Source organism: Ursus americanus, chromosome 32, assembly GCF_024610735.1.
Source record: "Ursus americanus isolate L20-20 chromosome 32, mUrsAme1.1.p, whole genome shotgun sequence".
In the NCBI taxonomy this organism is placed as follows: Eukaryota; Metazoa; Chordata; class Mammalia; order Carnivora; family Ursidae; genus Ursus; species Ursus americanus.
Window position 1 is genome coordinate 26,577,466 of NC_142158.1, and position 18,830 is coordinate 26,596,295.

Below are 18,830 nucleotides of genomic sequence, written 5' to 3' on the forward strand. Positions count from 1 at the left end.
TCCATCTAGCCCACAAGGAGAGGCCACACGGGACAGGGCAGGTGAGGGGGAACTAAGCCCAGCTGATGACCGACATCGCTACCACTCACATGAGTGAACAAGCCTTCAAAGGATTCCAGCACGCAGCTTTCAAGGCTGGACTCCAGACATCCTGAAGCAGAGAAAAGCTCTCTCTGCTGTGTCCTCCCCGACTTCCAGACACACACAGGACCCATAAGGAAATAAATCACTGTTTTATGCTACTAAGTTAATTCATGTATTTATATAACAATCATCTCAACCGTTTATCAGGCATCGACTCTATGGCCACCCCAGTCAGAGGGAGTGATAAGGGCCCCGCAGCACGGTTGCTCGTCCACAAGCACCTTCAGTTATATTTTCCCCTTTTGGCCACAGCCTGTAACAGCAGTATGATGTCTTATTCCACTGGCCAGACATGACTGACATCACAACACCGGGGCACGATTTGCATCGACTGAGTTCAAACTGTGTGCTTGGCACAGCGCTGAGAGTTTAACACATCTATGTGCTTCTAATCTCCGCCACAATTCTTTGAAGAGGTATTATTATTTCCACATTTCAGATGAAGCAAGTGAGGTCCACAGAGATCAAGCGAATTACACCTTGAGATCTTGGGGGGGAACATGCAATTTGTGTCCAACACGGATGCCTTCCCTACCCCCTTCCGCCCATCCTGAAGGCTGTGCTGTTAGCGGTTACTCAACACATCTGGTCAGGATGTTTGCCGAAGAGACCAAATGGCCCTTTGACAGTAAACACGATGACAATTAAAAATTCATTCATGGTTCTTGGTTCGATGTGTCCTTCTCTAACTTCTTCACACCCTGTAGTAAATTTCCATGTAAAAATATTTTAGGTTTCCTGGGGGAGCTGTTTTATAAGTAGACATGCCAAAGCCATTTCAAGTGCTGTATTGGAAACATTCAGCATAAATATCCTGTCCTAGAGGGAATATTAGCAAAGGTTAAAAAAAAAAAAAAAGTCCATTGAGAATACAACTAAAATAAGGCCATGCAAGTTACCACGATTAATGGTAACTTGTTAAAGAGTATGAAGGATATTAAAACTGTGCCCCTTTTCCAGATTGACTTCCCAGCCGTAGTCTTCTTTATCTTCTCTTTCCTATCATCATTAAATTAAAGTACAATAAATAAATAAGACCCTTTGCCCTCTCAACGCCCTTTCAACACCAAAAAAGACACAGTCAGTACCTCTCAACTATGAAGTCTGCAGGACCCAGTCTTGGTCACTAGTTTCTTCCTCTGCAAAATGGCTTAGTAACAACCCCTACTGTGTAAGGTTGTTGTGAGGATTGAGTTAGACAATCTCTATGAGGGGCCTGGAACACTACCAGGTACACAGTAAAGAACCCCCCCCCATCTGTCTCTCGCTCTCTTCCCATGGTGGGCTCTGGTTTTATGCAACCCCCAACATTTTGGTTGGCTCCATGTCCAAACAGTTAAGACTTCAAATATTTCTGACTGTCACTGTTATTAAGAAAAAAGATGGGGGGGGGGCACCTGGGTGGCACAGCGGTTAAGCGTCTGCCTTCAGCTCAGGGCGTGATCCCGGCATTATGGGATCGAGCCCCACATCAGGCTCCTCTGCTATGAGCCTGCTTCTTCCTCTCCCACTCCCTCTGCTTGTGTTCCCTCTCTCTCTGGCTGTCTCTATCTCTGTCAAATAAATAAATAAAATCTTTAAAAAAAAAAAAGAAAAAAGAAAAAAGATGGGGGGTGGCGCCTGGATGGCTCAGTCAGTTAATTGTCTGACTCTTAGTGTTGGCTCAGGTCGTGATCTCAGGGTCGTGGGATTGAGCCCCACGTGAGGCTCCGTGCTCAGCGTGGAGTTTGCTTGTCCCTTTCCCTTCCCGTCTCGCCTTCCCCCCACTCTCTCTCTCTCTAAAAATGAATAAATAAAATCTTTAAAAAAAAAAATACCGTTCCCCCTGTCTCTGTGAGGGGGAATCTATCTGCCCATTGATGATAGAACCATCTATCCAGTTGACAGAGCCAGAAATCCAAGAATCATCCACTAATCTCTCTTCATTACTCCCACACCCAACCAATGACGAAGTCCTGCCTCTCAAATCTAGTCCCTCTACCCTCCTAAGCCTCCCCCAACATAAGCACCATGTTCCTCTCCACTAAGTGGTCTCCCAGCCTCCTGCCTGGCTGGGGCAGCAAGAGCCATCTTGTCGACTCCCTGCTGAACCCCTTCTAAAACTTTCAATGGTTTTAGAAGAAAGTCAAAGCTCCTTTAAAAACTCCTTATCGCTGGGTCCCCCTCTACCTCCCGAGTCTTGTCTCTCACATATCCCCATCCCCTCCCTGACACCCCAAAGCCTTCCCATTCTTCAGCCAAACTGAACTGGTGTGAGTTTCTGAATGTGCCCCACGTTCCCTCATTTTCAGATGTTCACACGTGCTGTTCCCTTTGCGGGGACCTTCCCCCCAACCTACACCCTGTCGGCCCGGCTGACACCCACTCATCCTTTAGGGCTCCACTGAAATGCCATTTCTTCCAGGAAACATTTCAGGAGTCCCCTGGCTCTGGTCCCTGCCCCTCTAGGACCCCGCACCTCCTGGGCTGCGTGCTCTCTTATGATGGCTTCTTCGCCTCCACCGAACAATGGTCTTTATGAAGGCTGTGACCGTCTCTGGTCCCTGCCGTTGTAAGTACAACTTAGCATGATGCCTGGCACATAAATAGGGACTCGATACTTTTTTTGATGAAAAAAATTGTGATATTAATTTTTTACTACCAAAAAGAGCCATAAAACTTGTGATTAGTGTCATTCCCTAAAGCTCCCAACTTTCTCCTCCGTGAAAGAAGGCCTAAAATAATAGCAGAGATGCAGAGCAATTCATCTGCACACTCCACTTCCCAAGCCCCGCAAACACGGCCATCTGCTTCAAAGTCTTCAGGATGGCTTCGATGGAGTACGAGAAGACTACCGTTATGATTTTATGATTCTGCCTATACACGCAGACTAGTCCCAGGGTGTCTGGGACACCCAAGCTAAACCAGCATTGCTCCCAGATGAGATGTACACATCGACGAATGAACACATTTGTAGTAAGCACTGGACATGTTCTGTTGACACCAAATTTCCTGCACACAACTCTACTGACTTGATACCAGAAAGTAGAGCAAAGGGAAATCCCAAACAGATGGAGAACTACAATTTGAATATGGTTATGTGGAAACAAGTGAATTCGGGAGGTGGGGGAGGCTAGGAGAGTTTAGAAATAAATTACAGTCACGGAGTTAAAATGCTGAAAGTTCCCAGGGACGAACCACATCCCCTCCACTTCATTATATCCAGACCCAGGCATATGTGATTAGGCAGATGAATAGGTGAGAAGAGCCAAAGTTAATCAATATTATTGATAAAATATTTGAAACAGGAAAAACACAAGTGAACAGCAATCTGACCAGGAGAAGCACTGCCTAGCAGAAAGGTAATTTAATTCAATTTCCAAATACTCTTAGACTAAATTAAGTATCAGCCAATTAGCATCCATGAGAAACAAGCTATCCATTTGCAAAAGCTATAGTAATATATATATAATTATATATAAATTATATATTTAATATATAAATTATATATTTAATATATAAATTGTATATTTAATATATAAATTATATATTTAATATATAAATTGTATATTTAATATATAAATTATATATCTAATATAAATTACATGTTTAATACATATATATTAAATACATATATATAACTTAAAATTGAGATTTCCAATCCCTTTTTTAATCCAGTTTTTAAAAACAGCAGTGGGAGATCCCATACTCACTAATGCAAAACTTGTAGCACTAGAAATCGAGCTATCTGTTCACTTGTAGGAAAACAGGCTGTGAAGATGGCGTTTGACCAATTAATGTACACTTTACAACATGGCTAATATTAGATGATTTGTTTTATAAAAATTTCTAGAAGTTGGCAGCCCAGTTACATTAGGTTGTATAATCTGAAACAGGAAAGATGACCACGGAAGTTCATTAATCTCTGAAACTCAAGGTGAGACACACACACACACAGCAGCAGCAGCACAGACTGCCACTAGAAATTTCCTAGAGAGAAATGTTCCAGGTTAAACATCAGACACTGCAAATATACCAAGTCAATTTAGTTTTCTCTCTCCCACAATCCTTCCCGCTTCAAGTTTTGTCCCCAGCTAACAGGTGGGCTGAAATCAACCTTATTTCAACAAACCAAACATCCAAACTATGTAATCATGGGATGACATCTGAGCTTGATCTGGCTGGCTGCCTGTAAAGGAGTCTTTCACAATGATAAATGGGTGTTCTCATTGTTGACCAAGCCAGACACCTGCATACTTCCTACTGAAATCAACCAAATGTAAATAAAAAAAAAAAAAAGAAAGAAAGGCTATTTAAGTTGGCTCCATGCTGGGTGGGGAGCCCAACACAGGGCCCAATGCAGGGCCTGAACTCACAACCCTGAGATCAAGACCTGAGCCGAAATCAAGAGTCAGACACTTAATCGACTGAGCCAACCAGGCACCCCAATAGCCCTATCTTAAAAGAGCACCGCCATCCATCCATTTTGAAGTATGCTGAAATCTGTTATTTTGTATATGAAGATAAAACTATTATCCTGCTACCTACCTGCGAGATAGAGAACTTTATAGGTGTTTTTCCAGCACAGTGATAGAGGTAAGCTAAATCATGCATACGCTTTCGCCCATGCCTTCACCAGCACCACACTTGAGAGGGCTGGGGGCTGTCCGGGGGTCAGTCTGGGGCCACAGACCTAGCAGAACTAAGAGGCCCATGGGGTCCAAGCAGAAGTCCGTGGCTTCATTCCCATTGCTAATCCACCCGCAGAAGTCCAGGATTTATTGCTGTTCTGTGCTAAGCTGGATCCTTGAAGTAAAGTTTCTACAAGTAATCCATTTGAGAGTAAAATGGGAAAAACAAACGCACACAGAGAGAATTTGTTCTAAATTAAAGGGAAATAAAATTTAAAATTAGGCATACACTGACAAGCTTCAATACCATAAACAAACCAATATATCATCATAGATGATGTTATATGCTTGTTTCTCATCACTGATTCCTCTGAGTTTCACTTCTCTTATTCCTTTAACACATCACCCTCTTGAGTTTTCTTTTCCAGACTTAGACTGTGTGGGGAAAAAACCGAAACGTCTCTCAGGATGGTTGCAGTATCTGTCGAGGACGCTAGGCTACCTTCATTCCAGCAGTTCTCTCTTGCCTACTCCCTCCTCCGTGGAGGGGTGTGACAACCCAAGCACGGGTCTTCCCGGGTTTCCCAGGAAGGCTCCCACAAAACCCTGGATCAGAGGGCATTTTGAAACTCCTGTCAATCTCAATTCAGCTCCGCCATCTTGGTATGCAACTGAGACATGCAAGTCAGAAGAATGGGTCTATCCTTAGAAATAGGCAGAAAGGAGACGTGACCCTTTCTTTCAGTAAGTGTTTTTAGTAGTCTTCACCAATTTTTTTTTAAAGTTTTCTTTCAATCTGACTCAAATGCTTCAGCCCTCACCCTATAGTTTAATTTTGTTCCCTTTTTGGTACCCAGCTGTGATGGAGAAGAGCTAGTCACCATATTCTTTGTAAGTACTGAAGCCAATTATGAATTAGGTCTAAATAAATCATTTTCACCCCTTGGAGTAACAATCTCGGGTATTATGTTTCCATCTTGTTCTTCTTTTTGGTGTATCTTATCTCTTCGAACTCTTTCCAGAGCCCTACAACAATTACCTTGTTGTACTTTCTGATCTGCACATGATAAGTGTCTTTTTATGTCTGTGTGGCAGGAGTCTAGCCCACTGCCTGGCATTCAGCACACTCTTGCTACATCTTCTTGAGAAAATGTAAAATCATTCATGGGCAGTATTCAATAAATGGCTGAGTATAATTTATTTGTCTTTCTTGGCTATACTTTGCTACTTGTTCAGCCGCCCTTTCTCGATTATTCCTACCATATGGAAATCATCATACTTTCATCATGAATAGTCCCTTTAACCTTACCAGAAAATTCAATAGGCTCCTTCTCACAATGATCCTAAAATGTGAACCTAAGTATTGATTTTCTGGTAAGTGCACAACCAGAAGCTTGGTCTACCTTGGCAGAACTTCAAATCATAGTCCACATTCCTAAAATTTCAACTTGGATGTGTCTGACCATGCAGTATAAGAAGAAGAAGTTTTTCTCTGTTCAATAGGTTTTGTTGTTTAGTGGGGACTTAAATGTCTTATTACAAGTAGTTCGACACTTCAATTAAGTGCTATCTTTAAACATGTACATTTAGTTAGCAATTTATTTTATTAGACACTTTTTCTGTTTTCTTCTTAAAAGGTCGGTAATTATTTTCCAAATGTTTATTGTACGTCTGTCTTTGCTTAGAATAACTTCTTACTATAAATTTAAAAATTATACATGTTCGAAATACATGCCTTTCACTTTCACACTGAATCTCCTAAAATCCTGTCTAAATCCAAAATAGAGAATACAAATTATTTGGAACAAATGTCATGACTCATGCTAATGGACAAACTAAAAATCGCCAACCTGTTAGCTTTTGATCAGAGCTCGTTAGGGCTATTAATGGATAGTTTTCATTAGACCACTATGGTCCCGATTGACAGAAACACTTCTTTCTCACTCTTGATCAAACACACACATACACAGCTCAATACTGAGGAAAAAATAAAACAAGAACGTGTGAAAGGAAGATGAAGCATAGCCACTTGTTTTTAATAGAAAATTGTGTCTTCATAGAGCCTTGGCAAGGTCATACTCACCTTGGAATCACCATGACCACTGATGGGAACTAGCTATCCTTGGACAAATACCTCTTACTTAGCAGTTATATTAGAGAGGTGGGGGAAGGTAAGAAATAAAAGATTGGGGAGGGCCACAATTATTGTTGAAAGAACTCATAGATGTGGGTTTTGTCTTCTTTGATTCTTCAATAAATTAGTAAACCTGTCCAACATAATCTGGAAATCTTTCCCTAAGTTAAAGAAAGAACCATTTGGGACTTTAACTATATAGTAGTTCTCCCTTTGAACCCAGAATTCCCAGGCTAAAGATTAGTGAGTTAAACCACAGAGCCCCATGCCTTCCCTGCAGCAAGGTTAATAATTACACCCCATTTAATGTCTAGAATCCCATTTCCAACCAAAAGCCTTTAAGTAGCAAATCTCATAGTATGTTTCATTAGAGATTATACCTAATGATTAAGCTGAAATACGAAGTTTAAAAACTTATATGCAGAACCTAAAGATGTGCCCCAGAGAGCTTGCCTAAAGTATGGACAACTCCTATTACCACAAACTTTTCAGTTTTGATATTCCAGAAATCTCTCTTCTGATCTCTCTCCCCCTCTCCCAGGTGCTCCTGCAAGTGCTCCACCCCACTAAAAAGAAACAAAGTTTACCCAAATTCTCCAAAATTGAAAATCTAAGATGAGGGATGTGGATTCGAGAGAATTCAACCTGATCGCTCATCTAACAAGGAGGCTCCCACGTCCTTGGAAAGGCATTCACTAGGGTCTTAGTTCAGATTTTAACCTGCAGATTTCTCATTGAGGCCCCACTTCTCAAAACTACAGACAGCACGCTTCCTCATGCACAGATCACTTAGACTAAGGAGAGCCTGATCTCCTGCTGGTCATCAGGTGCGCGTGTGTCTCCTACCTCCACTAGCACGTGAGAAAGAGCAGAGAAAAGAAGGACAAAACCAAACAGATCCTTGATTTTTTTCAGAAATACGAACGTGAAGAATCGGTAAAAATGATCTTTTCTGCTGACTCTGAGAACACACACTAGCAAGATTCAAGAAGAGAAAGCTCCAAGTGGTTTTGTACGAGACATCGATGGAAATTTTCATTGGGGGTAGAGCAGAGAAGAACTGGACAGAGGAAGAAGAAGACAGAGGAGGCCAAGAAGGAAGGTCAAAGGCCAGAGCCTGAATTGGCCTTGGAGACCAAGGTACTTTTAATAATGGGGAAGTCTGACATTCAGTTCAAAAACTGTTTAGCCCTCAAAATGAGGGCCTTGAACCAAGCAAACGTACAAGTTCTTCAACAAAGGTCATTGCCAATGGAGTTAAAATCAATCCTAGCAACCAAGAGAGGCTAAAGAGTAGTCAAGTCCGTGAGGACGGTGCCATGTTGCTTGGCTCCCAGCGCACAAGCACAAAGCCTAGCACATAGCAGGCATACAATAAATCCTTGTGAAGTGAATAACGCTCATTTCATACAGCTCCAGATTACACTGGAGAGACAATAAGTGTATCACTAAAAGGTTTAGCTACAGCTAATTTTATCCCTGCAACAAAATCTAAATAGATGGTGACCATGAAGACCTTAAAGTTACTTGCAACATCCCACTCACTCGGAACAACGAGGCATGCACGAGGCAAAGAGACGTCTCTCTTAGCTGTTGATAAGGAATATCTGAAAGGACAGGGATTAAAACTATTACCAGCCTGTTAATGCAAGGTGCTCTGCAGACCTCCCAGAGGCTGACCATTTAACCAGGCAGGGCTGATGCATGCATTCAGCCCAATCAGCTAGAGACTAACCAGGAATGGGAACAAACTTACAGTCCCATGAAACTGTATTTATTGACTTGGTGCAGCAAGAGACAGCACTTGGAGAAAGCCCAAGACAAGGCTGAGAGAGAAGGGGGAGGGAATCATCTTTTGTAAGGTCTGGCTTCTCCTTGAAGGATTCTGAGGCCGTGTCTACGGGAAGCAGATTCAGTTCTGGATTGACTGCGGCTTGGAGGTGAGATCAAAAGCGGAGATTAAGTAGGGGTTGTTATGTGGTGAGGACAGTTGAGCAATTAAGGGTCTCCCAGGAAAATATGGGCAGCGCAAAGCAGGCCTGAACCGTTCAGCAGTAAAAAAGCAGGAGCCACTTAGAGAGGGGTCCCACAACCATGGGAGAAGCGATGTCGTCAATGAACTTTGCAGCTTGCTTGCTGCGGGTCCATCATCCAAGCCTGACCGAAGGCAAGGCTGTTTCTCCCTCTCTTCTATCCAGCTGACTTCCACTCCCCCAGTAAGAGGCAGGCTTTGACTCTTACACGGATGTAAGTATCATATACTCTCCCTTAATCAAGTTGTAGAAAGGGACATTCTCAGAACCTTCATCTAAGAGAAACAGGTGAAAATATGAACCATCCTGACCAATAACTGTAATCCCACGTGCAGTTGCACAGTCCTCCAAGCAAAGCCCTAGCCCAGCACCTGTGCCCTGGGTAACGATGGTGGGTTTGCTTCCCTGTCTCCTCCCCTAGACTCTACACCCCTCAAGAGGAAGAGCGGGGAAGTCTTCATTCCTGCCTGGCACCCCCCTTCCCCAGCCCAGCACACGTGCTCCCGAGCTAAGCCGTCTGCTAGTCTTTTTTTTTTTTTTTAATATTTATTTATTCGACAGAGATAGAGACAGCCAGCGAGAGAGGGAACACAAGGAGGGGGAGTGGGAGAGGAAGAAGCAGGCTCCCAAAGGAGGAGCCTGATGCGGGGCTGGATCCCAGAACGCCGGGATCACGCCCTGAGCCGAAGGCAGACGCTTAACGACTGAGCCACCCAGGCGCCCCCGCTAGTCTCCGTCTATACGATGTGTACCAAGGCCTCTCACGTGGTAAACCAGACTGTGCACTCCAGACAACCACTTAAGACTGTCCTACTCCAAAGGACGCGCTACACAGGGCAGGATGGCCAGCAAGGTCGACAACTCTACGTCAAAGAAGGAAGCTTCCATTTGAAGAGCTCACCAATGACTTTGTTGCAACGTGATGGCATCAAGAGCACTCCAACAGCCCCGCACAGACTGGATTGAATCCCTACCAAATCGAATCCCTTATCATCTGGTACTAGACAGCCGCACACATCTGTCTTTTCAGCAAGACTATAAATTCCTGGGTGAGAGGTTATGCGTGTCTTGCTGAGTTTGCCCCCCATGCTCTGCCTACTGTGTTGTGCTGAATAGGCGTCCAAGCCCATGAAGGCAAAGCCGATGAGGTGGAGAAACAAGGAGAAACTCCTTCACTTAAAGCAAAAGGGTAAGAGCACAGTGGGGCTGGTAAGGAAGAGGAAAAGTAGCCCACGTGCTGATTAGAGGCTCCCAGCCCTGGAGGGCAGAGGACTCCCACAGCCAGCTTAGGTGGCAGAGGAAAGAGAAAAGCTGGTGGGTTGACTTGGAACGTGGAAGCATCATAAGAGATCTATACCTGGGCTGAGAGGAGGGGAGAAGGAAGCAAAGAGAGGACCAGGAAGACGTAAACAAGAAATGAGCTGCCAAGGTCAGAAGATGAGCAATCATCTTTATTAAGACCACCACTGATGGAGGGAGTATGGGAAGAAAGAAGAGAATACGGCTATAGAAAATGCCTGAGGACTAGGAGCAAGAGTCCAAGCTTGATCTAGAAGCTTCCTTTATCTGGATATTAGTGAAAGCAAGCTGGGTATGTAGGGAGACAAGGGAAGTCTGCTCTGAGCCCACCGTGCTGCCCCATCTTGGAGCAGATGCAAACCCCCACAGAGACGCCTTCTCAGTTTCTAATTCTTATCTCCTTTTGCTTCTCCTCCTTTCCTCCTGCCGTCCAAAGTGTTGGCCAAATAAGACCGTGCACTTCTGGGGCGCCTGGGTGGCGCAGTCGGGGCACCTCGGTGGCTCAGTCGTTAAGCGTCTGCCTTCGGCTCAGGGCATGATCCCAGCATTCTGGGATCGAGCCCCACATCAGGCTCCTCCGCTTGGAGCCTGCTTCTTCCTCTCCCACTCCCCCTGCTTGTGTTCCCTCTCTCGCTGGCTGTCTCTGTCGAATAAATAAATAAAAATCTTAAAAAAAAAAAAAAAAAGGGCATGCACTTCTTCGGGGTTAGCGGAAGAGGTCCATGAGAGTTCTGCCTTTCTCCGTCCTGGCGATACGGCCACGAAGAAGAGGTACAGGCCTGGCTGTCCTTTCAGTGTCTCTTTGAAGATGAGCCTCATGGAACAGAAAAGCAGTGACCGAAACCACAAAAGGACTTCAAATGTCAGGGTGACACGCACATTCTCATTACTGTGATCTGTGGTCAGCAAGTGGATACCACCGTGTCTACATTACTAACTATCTAAACAGCACCCAGATCATATTGTGGGCTTGGGTGAGGGTGCTGTGGGAGAAGGGAAGGAAGGCCGCTAACTCCCAGCACCCACTGGCCGGGCTTCCTACCACGTGTGTGAAGGGAGCCGCGGTGGCCAGGACACAAAGCTGCACATCCAGCAGAATGCCTCTGAACTGTAAAGGGTCTTCCTATAGTAACATGTGCTGGGGATTCTAGAATTAATATGTTAAAGCAATGAAGATAACTGAATCATGTACACTGGTGTGATGGCCTTCATTACGTAGCCCAACACAGGCAACTCGAACAGTATGACCTTATCTCAGGTTTGAGGGAAATGCCCCCAATTTTGATAAGTAACGTTACTCACCCTTGATACTGGAACATCTCTGAATAAGCTTGGTCTTTACTATTACCTGAAATATCCCCCCTTGAACCCACCCTCCACCATCCGATTCTATGTATCCATGTTCTACACCCACTTCAAGAATTCTCTGGACCCCTCCCTGTGACTGGGAAGAAGATAGGTTATCTTCCTCCCAAGAACAGTGGTCATCAATAGCCCTTAACAAGGGGTGCCACTTTTTCTCGGTTGATAGAATGCTGAATGAAATCACCACCTTAGATCAAGAAAACAGCATCTATAGTTTTTGTGAAAGCCTGGTGTCTATCATCAAGTCTGTTCTCAAATTCTGAACACAGATAGTCTTCTAACTTTAAACTTGCTGAATTCTAAAAGTTTGATTGTAAATCAGTTGTGGAAAGGAGAGAGGTATTTCCCCACAGTAAGAATTACACACATAACAGGTTCTCAGAACAGCTCACAAAAGCTAGTGCTGTGCCTCAAACAACAGGAATAATACAGTAGAACTGAGAATCAGAGTGACGTCTTTATGAGAAAATGCACTCACACTTCCCTTTTGGGGATGCCAGGAACCCCAAACTTGCCCTTTCTGGCAATGAAAGCAGGGGCTCCCCTTGCTCAAAGTGGGCACTGGGCATGGTCCTGGTGTGGACTTCAGGGAGGAGCGTCTCTGTGTTGAAGATCAAGACCAGGGATGTGGGTGAGGGGAAGGAATACATCCTTGGCTAGACTGGGAGGGAGGCTGAGGAGGACAGGAGGGGGACAGAGGGCCCCAGGGAGGAGCAGTGCTTGGGTAGTCGGAGAGCACAGACTGCTGCTTCTCACCACCGCTCCCATCTCCTCTGCACGCCCAAACTGCTTCTACTTCTTTCTCTTTGTCTCCTCTGGAGGGTTGGTGGGGAAGGGCCGAGCGGAATTGAAAGGTGACAGCAGGGTCTATGCAGTCAGAAGAAAGGAGAAGAGGAGGGAATCACCAGCGAGAAATAAAGTGGAAGAGACGCAGTCTCCTAGTTGGAGGAAGGGGTGGGTTTCTCACAGGTAAGATGTGCGTCCATCAGTCAGAACCTTGTCTGTGGGGCTGGTGCACAGACCTGCAGGTAAGAGACACCAAGAAGAGCTGCCACTCCCCAGTGGAAGAACACTCAGCACATTAGAGTCTGTGTGAACGCTTCCCCTTATGAAGGATAATCTGTTTAAGGAAGTGGATTCGAAAAATTCATTGCACACCTGTTGCACATTGTCAACACCCTCATCAAAGACGTAGGATCCAGAGCACATGTATGCTCGCTTTTAAAGAATTCGCACCCCTCAAATTCTATCACAGAAATTTGGCCTTGGTCACCAATTTCAAGCAAGGTAGCTTGCTTTGAACAGTTGCGTATCCTTCAAACAAAATTCCATCCAGAACCAATGATGCGCTGTCGTACTTTTTACTACTTGCTACCGATTCTAACTAGTGGTCATTCTTCAGCTATAACAGAAGCAAAACCTGAAACATGGATACCTGTGTCCACAAATGATTAGAATGCCGCCCAAATTTTAAGACATGCTATAAGAAATACAAAAATGGCATTGTTATTTTTTTGAACGTTCAAGATAACTGTTCACATTACCTCTGTATTAACAACTTCCATAGGTCTCTTCTTCATTTCTCCTATGTCCAAGTAACTGGGGGAGGAAAACAAAACAGTAAGGGTTTCTTTTATTGCTTTGGAGTGAGTTACATAAATTTCTTACAAACAATTATTGAAAACTAAAGCAAACCATAGGAAATACTTCTGCCTAAAGCAAAAATCCATAGCTACTAATTAAAAGCTCTTAGGGTGGCAGGAACTGCTCTGAGCATCACCAGCAGAGCTGATACATGTCTTCTTCAACCAACTTCAATGAAACAGAAGTCTTAGAAACACATACTTCTTCAAGGGAACATTTTTCCCCCACAATGGTTGGCCCCTGACTATCTATGCGGTATTTCTAATTCTTACAGCAGTTTTGATTGAAAGAGTAGTCTGCGTGTACAGGTCCTTAACGGTTCCATTAATCATAGCCTTTAGGTCAAAACAAAGGAAGTACTGGGACCCCTGGGTGGCTCAGTCAGTTAAGCACCCGATGACTCTTGGTTTCGGCTCAGGTCATGATCTCACAGTCGTAGGATCGAGTCCCACATTGGGCTCTGGGCTCAGCTTGGAGTCTGCTTCAGATTTTCTCTCCCTCCTACTCACTCTCTCTCTCTCTCTCATATAAATACATAAAATCTAAAAAACATCAAAAACAACAACAAAGGAAGTACTGATAGCATGCATTAAACCATCTGTGAAAGGCTGGGGAATCTTCTTCCCTATGAAAACACTTTCATGATATGGAAATGCTCAGCCATGGGGAATGGTTTAGGCATTGGTTTGGCTAAAATGCACATGGGTGGACTAGTTAACCTCTGGAGACCCCTATTACTAAATTACTACTTGCTATAGATATTAACTAGTGAGCCTTCTTTAGCTATAGTGTGAGTGCAAACTGCAAACTACACTTTTGTCAGCCTCAAGCCCTAAGTCTATCCCTGTGATCTGGTTCCACCGTCCTTCACCCATAGCAGGTGCTAAAGAAATGTTTTAATATGAAAAATAAGTATAAATCTAGCATTTAATTTATACCCATAGATACAAAGATACAACTACCGTAATTGCTGAGCTGTCAAAAAAAGAGTTTATATTAGAATTCAATTTCATTTTGTTACTGTAGTTGCATTTTTGGATAGAATGCTTTAGTTAATCAATACCACTGGGAATTATATTTTTTTCACATGAACAGTGTTTACATAAGACAGTGCAAGACTCCCCCTGTTTAGCAATAAAATGGCTCTTTTGCAAATCTGCAGGGACTGATTTCTGACAAAAGAGCAAAAGAGCTTAACTGCCACGTGCAGAAAAGTGATCTCAGATCCATTAATGAAGTAAAGTCAACTTCCAAAAACACATAGGAAAATTTTAAGGAAAATAATTATCTCTAGAATTCTCCACTATAAAATAAAGGTTGAATAGCTACCCCAAGTTTAATTGTGGTTTCAAAAATATTAAGAAAAATCTGAGTAAAAAAAAATCCAATAAGGAAGTTGATCGTTTTCATTTGAATAATTTTTTTCTACCATTGATAAGTTTCCCAACATCCTTTAGGGCCTAAATGACATAAATTACCTTCAATATCTTCTGGGCTTTCTTCTGTTCTGGAGCAATTGCTCCATGTTATGTAAACTTGCAACTGCTAAGCTTCAAATATATTCAGCATTTAAATCTTCTGGGCTTATCATTATAACCATAGATACTACTACTTTAACAGAAATAAACTATTCATCCGTCAGCATGGAAAACTAACCATGGAAACTGTTATAACAAACTCGGGGGTTTTCTGTATGTGAATTAAAAGCAAAAATAACCATGCAAATCTCTTATATCTATACAAAGAATGACTTGAAGTACACTTTCCATTTGGTTTGGAACTGGACCTGTTTTTATCTTTTGAGCTGGCAGTGCCAAATAAGCAGAAGAGAATATGAGTTACAAAAGTGGGTCTGCAATTTTGAGCTGTTAATAGATTCCGAAACAGAGTTCCATTCCCATGACACTGCTTTTTTATGGGAATTTTTTAATTTTTTAAAAATCAACAAAATACATGATGAAACTGGTATTGTGCATGGCCATAGTGATGCTTTGGAGTTATATGACCTTTTGATGTTTACAAAGCACATTCACATCCACTGCAATTCACTTTTCTAACAACCGGGTGAGGCAGGCCTGGTGAGGCTCCTTGTGGGTATCAGGAAGCTGACTTGCTGAGTCAAGTGGCCTGCCCAAAGACACACAGCTAATAAACAGCTCAGCCTCATGTCTCCTGATTTTTAAGTTCTAAGTATTTTTGAAGCACATCACTTCGTTTAGTTCTTGTCTATGAAGTTAGACAAAGTATGCCAAAGGAGGTTTCCAGGAAGGGAAAACGAAACCCAAGTGTATCTATCACCTTGCATTAAGAAGAATGTCTAGCAGAACAAAAAAGCAGAATGCTCAGAACTCAGTTTAAGCACATTCAGGAAAGGAAAAATGATATGAGACAACATCAGTGATATTTGGGGAAATATTTCTATATAGTGAAAATGGGAATTCACAAGTCTAGACTTTACAGTAAAGATAATTTTTTGCTATCCTGAGGCCCAAGCCGAATTACTATAAAAATATTATAGTAACAACTATGAAATATAAAGTTTCCATGCGATCCAGTATTTCCACTCCTAGGTATATAACCAAGAAAAATGAAAACTTGTACACAAGTGTTTCTAGCAGCATTATTTCATAGTAGCCCAAAGGGAAACAACCCAAATGTCTATCAATGGTTGAACAAAATGTGGCATAGCCATAACCATGGAATATTCTTCAACAATACAAAGAATAAACTGCTAATACATGCTACACTGGGAAACATTAGGCCAAGTGAAAAAGGCCAGAAACACGAAAGGCCACATATTGTATGATTCCGTGGATACGAAATATCCAGAACAGACAAATCCATAGAGACAGAGAGTAAGCAGATTAGCAGTTGCCAGAGGATGGGGAGAAGGGGAAACTGGGAGGAACAGGCTTTCATGTTGGAGTGCTGGACATGTGCTAACATTAGTTTATACTGATGTTTGCACAACTCCATGAATGTACTAAAATGACTGAAATAAGTAAAGTTTATGTTATGTGAAATATATCTCAATAAAACTGTAAAAAAAAAAATCCTATGGAATATTAAATTCTACCTGTCCTCCAACACCCACCCCCACCAGAAACAATGTCCCTCAACTGTGAACTTCCACATGACTTTGTTTTTCTAATTGCAGTTATTCCTTTGTACTTTACGTTAAACTTATCAGTGTGCATGTAGTCTGTTCTGTTAGATCTCAAACTCTTTAGGACAAGGAGTCACATCTTGTTCATTTTGTTCTCTTCGCAGATCTAAGCACAGCTTGCTAACTCACTGCACACCTACTATGAGTGAGCTCCCTGCCAGGAACTGGGAATAAGCACCCATACTGACGCCCTGTGCGGGAAGGGGTAGCCACAAAGTATCTACAAACAGACATAGAGACAAATACGGTAAGCCAATAAACTTTTCCAAGCATTATGCTAATAGCATAAACCTGCAGGCGGTGGGAGGAGGGTCACAACAGTGGGGCGTGGTCAGTTCTACTTGGAATGAAAGTTTGGAAGAATTTAAGCAGTGTGGGGGAAGTGGAGAAAGCCATTTTCTCCTCTGGTAACTACATAGTATCCAATACTTCTAAATGATTTTTAAGAAATCGTTATTTAAACTCAAAAAAGCAGGTGCCAAGAAAAAAGAGGAAAGAAAAAACAGAACAGAATATGCTAAAGTACCAGTGTGGTCACTTAATACTTTTCTAAGATTCCTGTTCCTCCTCCTACCCAAGTGAAATTCCTTCCCCAGTCACACTTTCAACCCCCCACCCCAGCTGCAGCGGGAGCTCAGACAGGCAACCACCCGGGCAGCCCCAGCCCCTGGAATCACAGCGGGTGGGCGAGGCGGGGCTCACTCCTTTGCTCAAGCGAACCGCACGCTTTAATGCAACTTTAAATGGTGGGCGGAGGGGACAGACGGACTCACTTGAGCTTCTTGAAGGCTTCCTGGCCCCCGGCCACGTAGTTGCCCCCGCTCTGGATCTGGTCTAGCTTCCGGATGCGGTGCCCGGTCCGGGGAGTATAGATGTTCCTGACGGCTCCAAAGGGCGCCTGAACGCCACCCGTCACCTCCTTCAGAAAGACGTCGAAGCTGGACACCTTCTTCTCATGGATGACGACGCGGCGTCCCGCGAAGAAGGGGTCCCCGTTGCGGTATACGAGCACGCTCTTCACGACCGGCTGGGACAGGTGGCTGGACCTGGCGCCTGTGCGGCTCATCTTCCCCGCGGGACGCCGCCCTGCTGGCTTCTCGGGGGAGGTGCCTCTGCAGCCCAGCTGCCTCACCGCACGCAACCCGCGGGGTCGCCTCCTGAAACCAACGCGAAACAGACGAGCCCGCGGTTAAAAAAAAAAAAAAAAAAAAAAAGTGGAGCAACGGCCGTGCGCCAGGCGTGCACCCCAAGGAGACCCTGCAGGCTGCGGGACTCACGGTCCACGTCCAGGTATTTCACCATAGTCTGCACAGCCAATCAGCGTTCGCCGTGCGCGCAGCACACCTGCTTCGCACGCTACGGGCAGAGCCCAGGTGTAGCCACCTCCGGACAGGAGCACGCCAGGACTTTACGCCCGCGAGCCGAGGGGGCGCCGGAGGGAGAGGTGGGCACGCGCGCTCACACGCACACACGAATTAGAAAGATGCTCCAACTCCAACTCTCACATCATATTCGTGTTACTTTTCCAAAACGCTTGTCTTTTCTCGCCTTGCCCCCTCACCCCTTGATCTCCTGCTTGCTCCCCAAATGAAAGCAGTTAAGCTTCTGGCTGGAATTGCCCGAATTTTTATTTGCTGAAAAATAATAGCCTAACGTGCGTTGAGAGAGAAAAGGGCGGCTATGCGGGAGGCTCGAGCTTCCGGGACCCTTCGCTCCCTCGGGCGACCATCCGCGCCACCACCGGCGAAGGTCCCGTGGGCACCGTTTGAACACCGCGGCGCACAACCGAGTCCCAGGGCGGGAGACAGCGGGTGGGGTCCCCGAGGACGCGCCCGCCGCGGGGGTACCTGGCGACACTCGAGGGCCGGCTGGGGGAGGGGCGGCTCGGGCGAGGGCCGGGCGGGGCTGGGCTGGGGCGCGGTGCGGCGACTTGGCTGGCACCGCGCTGAACTCGGCGGCAGCGCGGCGCTCCCGCTGTTCCTCCGCTGCCGTTGCCTCCGCGGGCCTCCCTCACCCCCAGGGGGGATGGACTTGTTACTTCTCGCCGTTTCCATAGCGACTGCAGCCACGCGCGGAGCCGAGTTGGCGAACGAGTCCTGGCGCGCGCCCGAGTCCCGCAGGCTTTGCCCGGGACCTCCCCGGAGACAGTGGAGATGTAAGGGTTTGGGGGGCTGGAGGGGAAGCTTGGATGGCATTATCATGCTGTCATAATATAAATGGACGACCCGTGTGTGCCAGGCGCTATGCTAGAGGTTGGGGATACAGCGATGAAGGGGACAGCCTGCACTATTTTGAGTGCCTACCACCTGCTAACTTCATGCTGAGGACGAACTTTTTCCCGCTGCCTGTGCCCAAGACGCCACATCCGTGCTGTTTGAGTAGTATGGGTCAGTGCACAGGTACGACCGTGGAACTTTGGTAAAGAGGTGTTGCCC

At 44.8% G+C, this 18,830-nt stretch overlaps 1 protein-coding gene across 1 annotated transcript in view; it reads right to left on the reverse strand.

The window, feature by feature from the left end:
• Positions 1-18,380, reverse strand: part of DCDC2 (doublecortin domain containing 2) — a 145,265-nt gene extending 126,885 nt beyond the window's left edge. The window contains exons 1-3 of the mRNA XM_045795716.2: positions 18,243-18,380; positions 17,169-17,552; positions 13,130-13,184 (exon numbers count right to left, since the gene is read on the reverse strand). Of these exons, the coding sequence (XP_045651672.1) occupies positions 13,130-13,184; positions 17,169-17,461 (348 nt within the window). The 5' untranslated portion in view covers positions 17,462-17,552; positions 18,243-18,380. The remainder of the gene's footprint in view (positions 1-13,129; positions 13,185-17,168; positions 17,553-18,242) is intronic.
• Between the last annotated feature and the right edge of the window lie 450 nt (positions 18,381-18,830).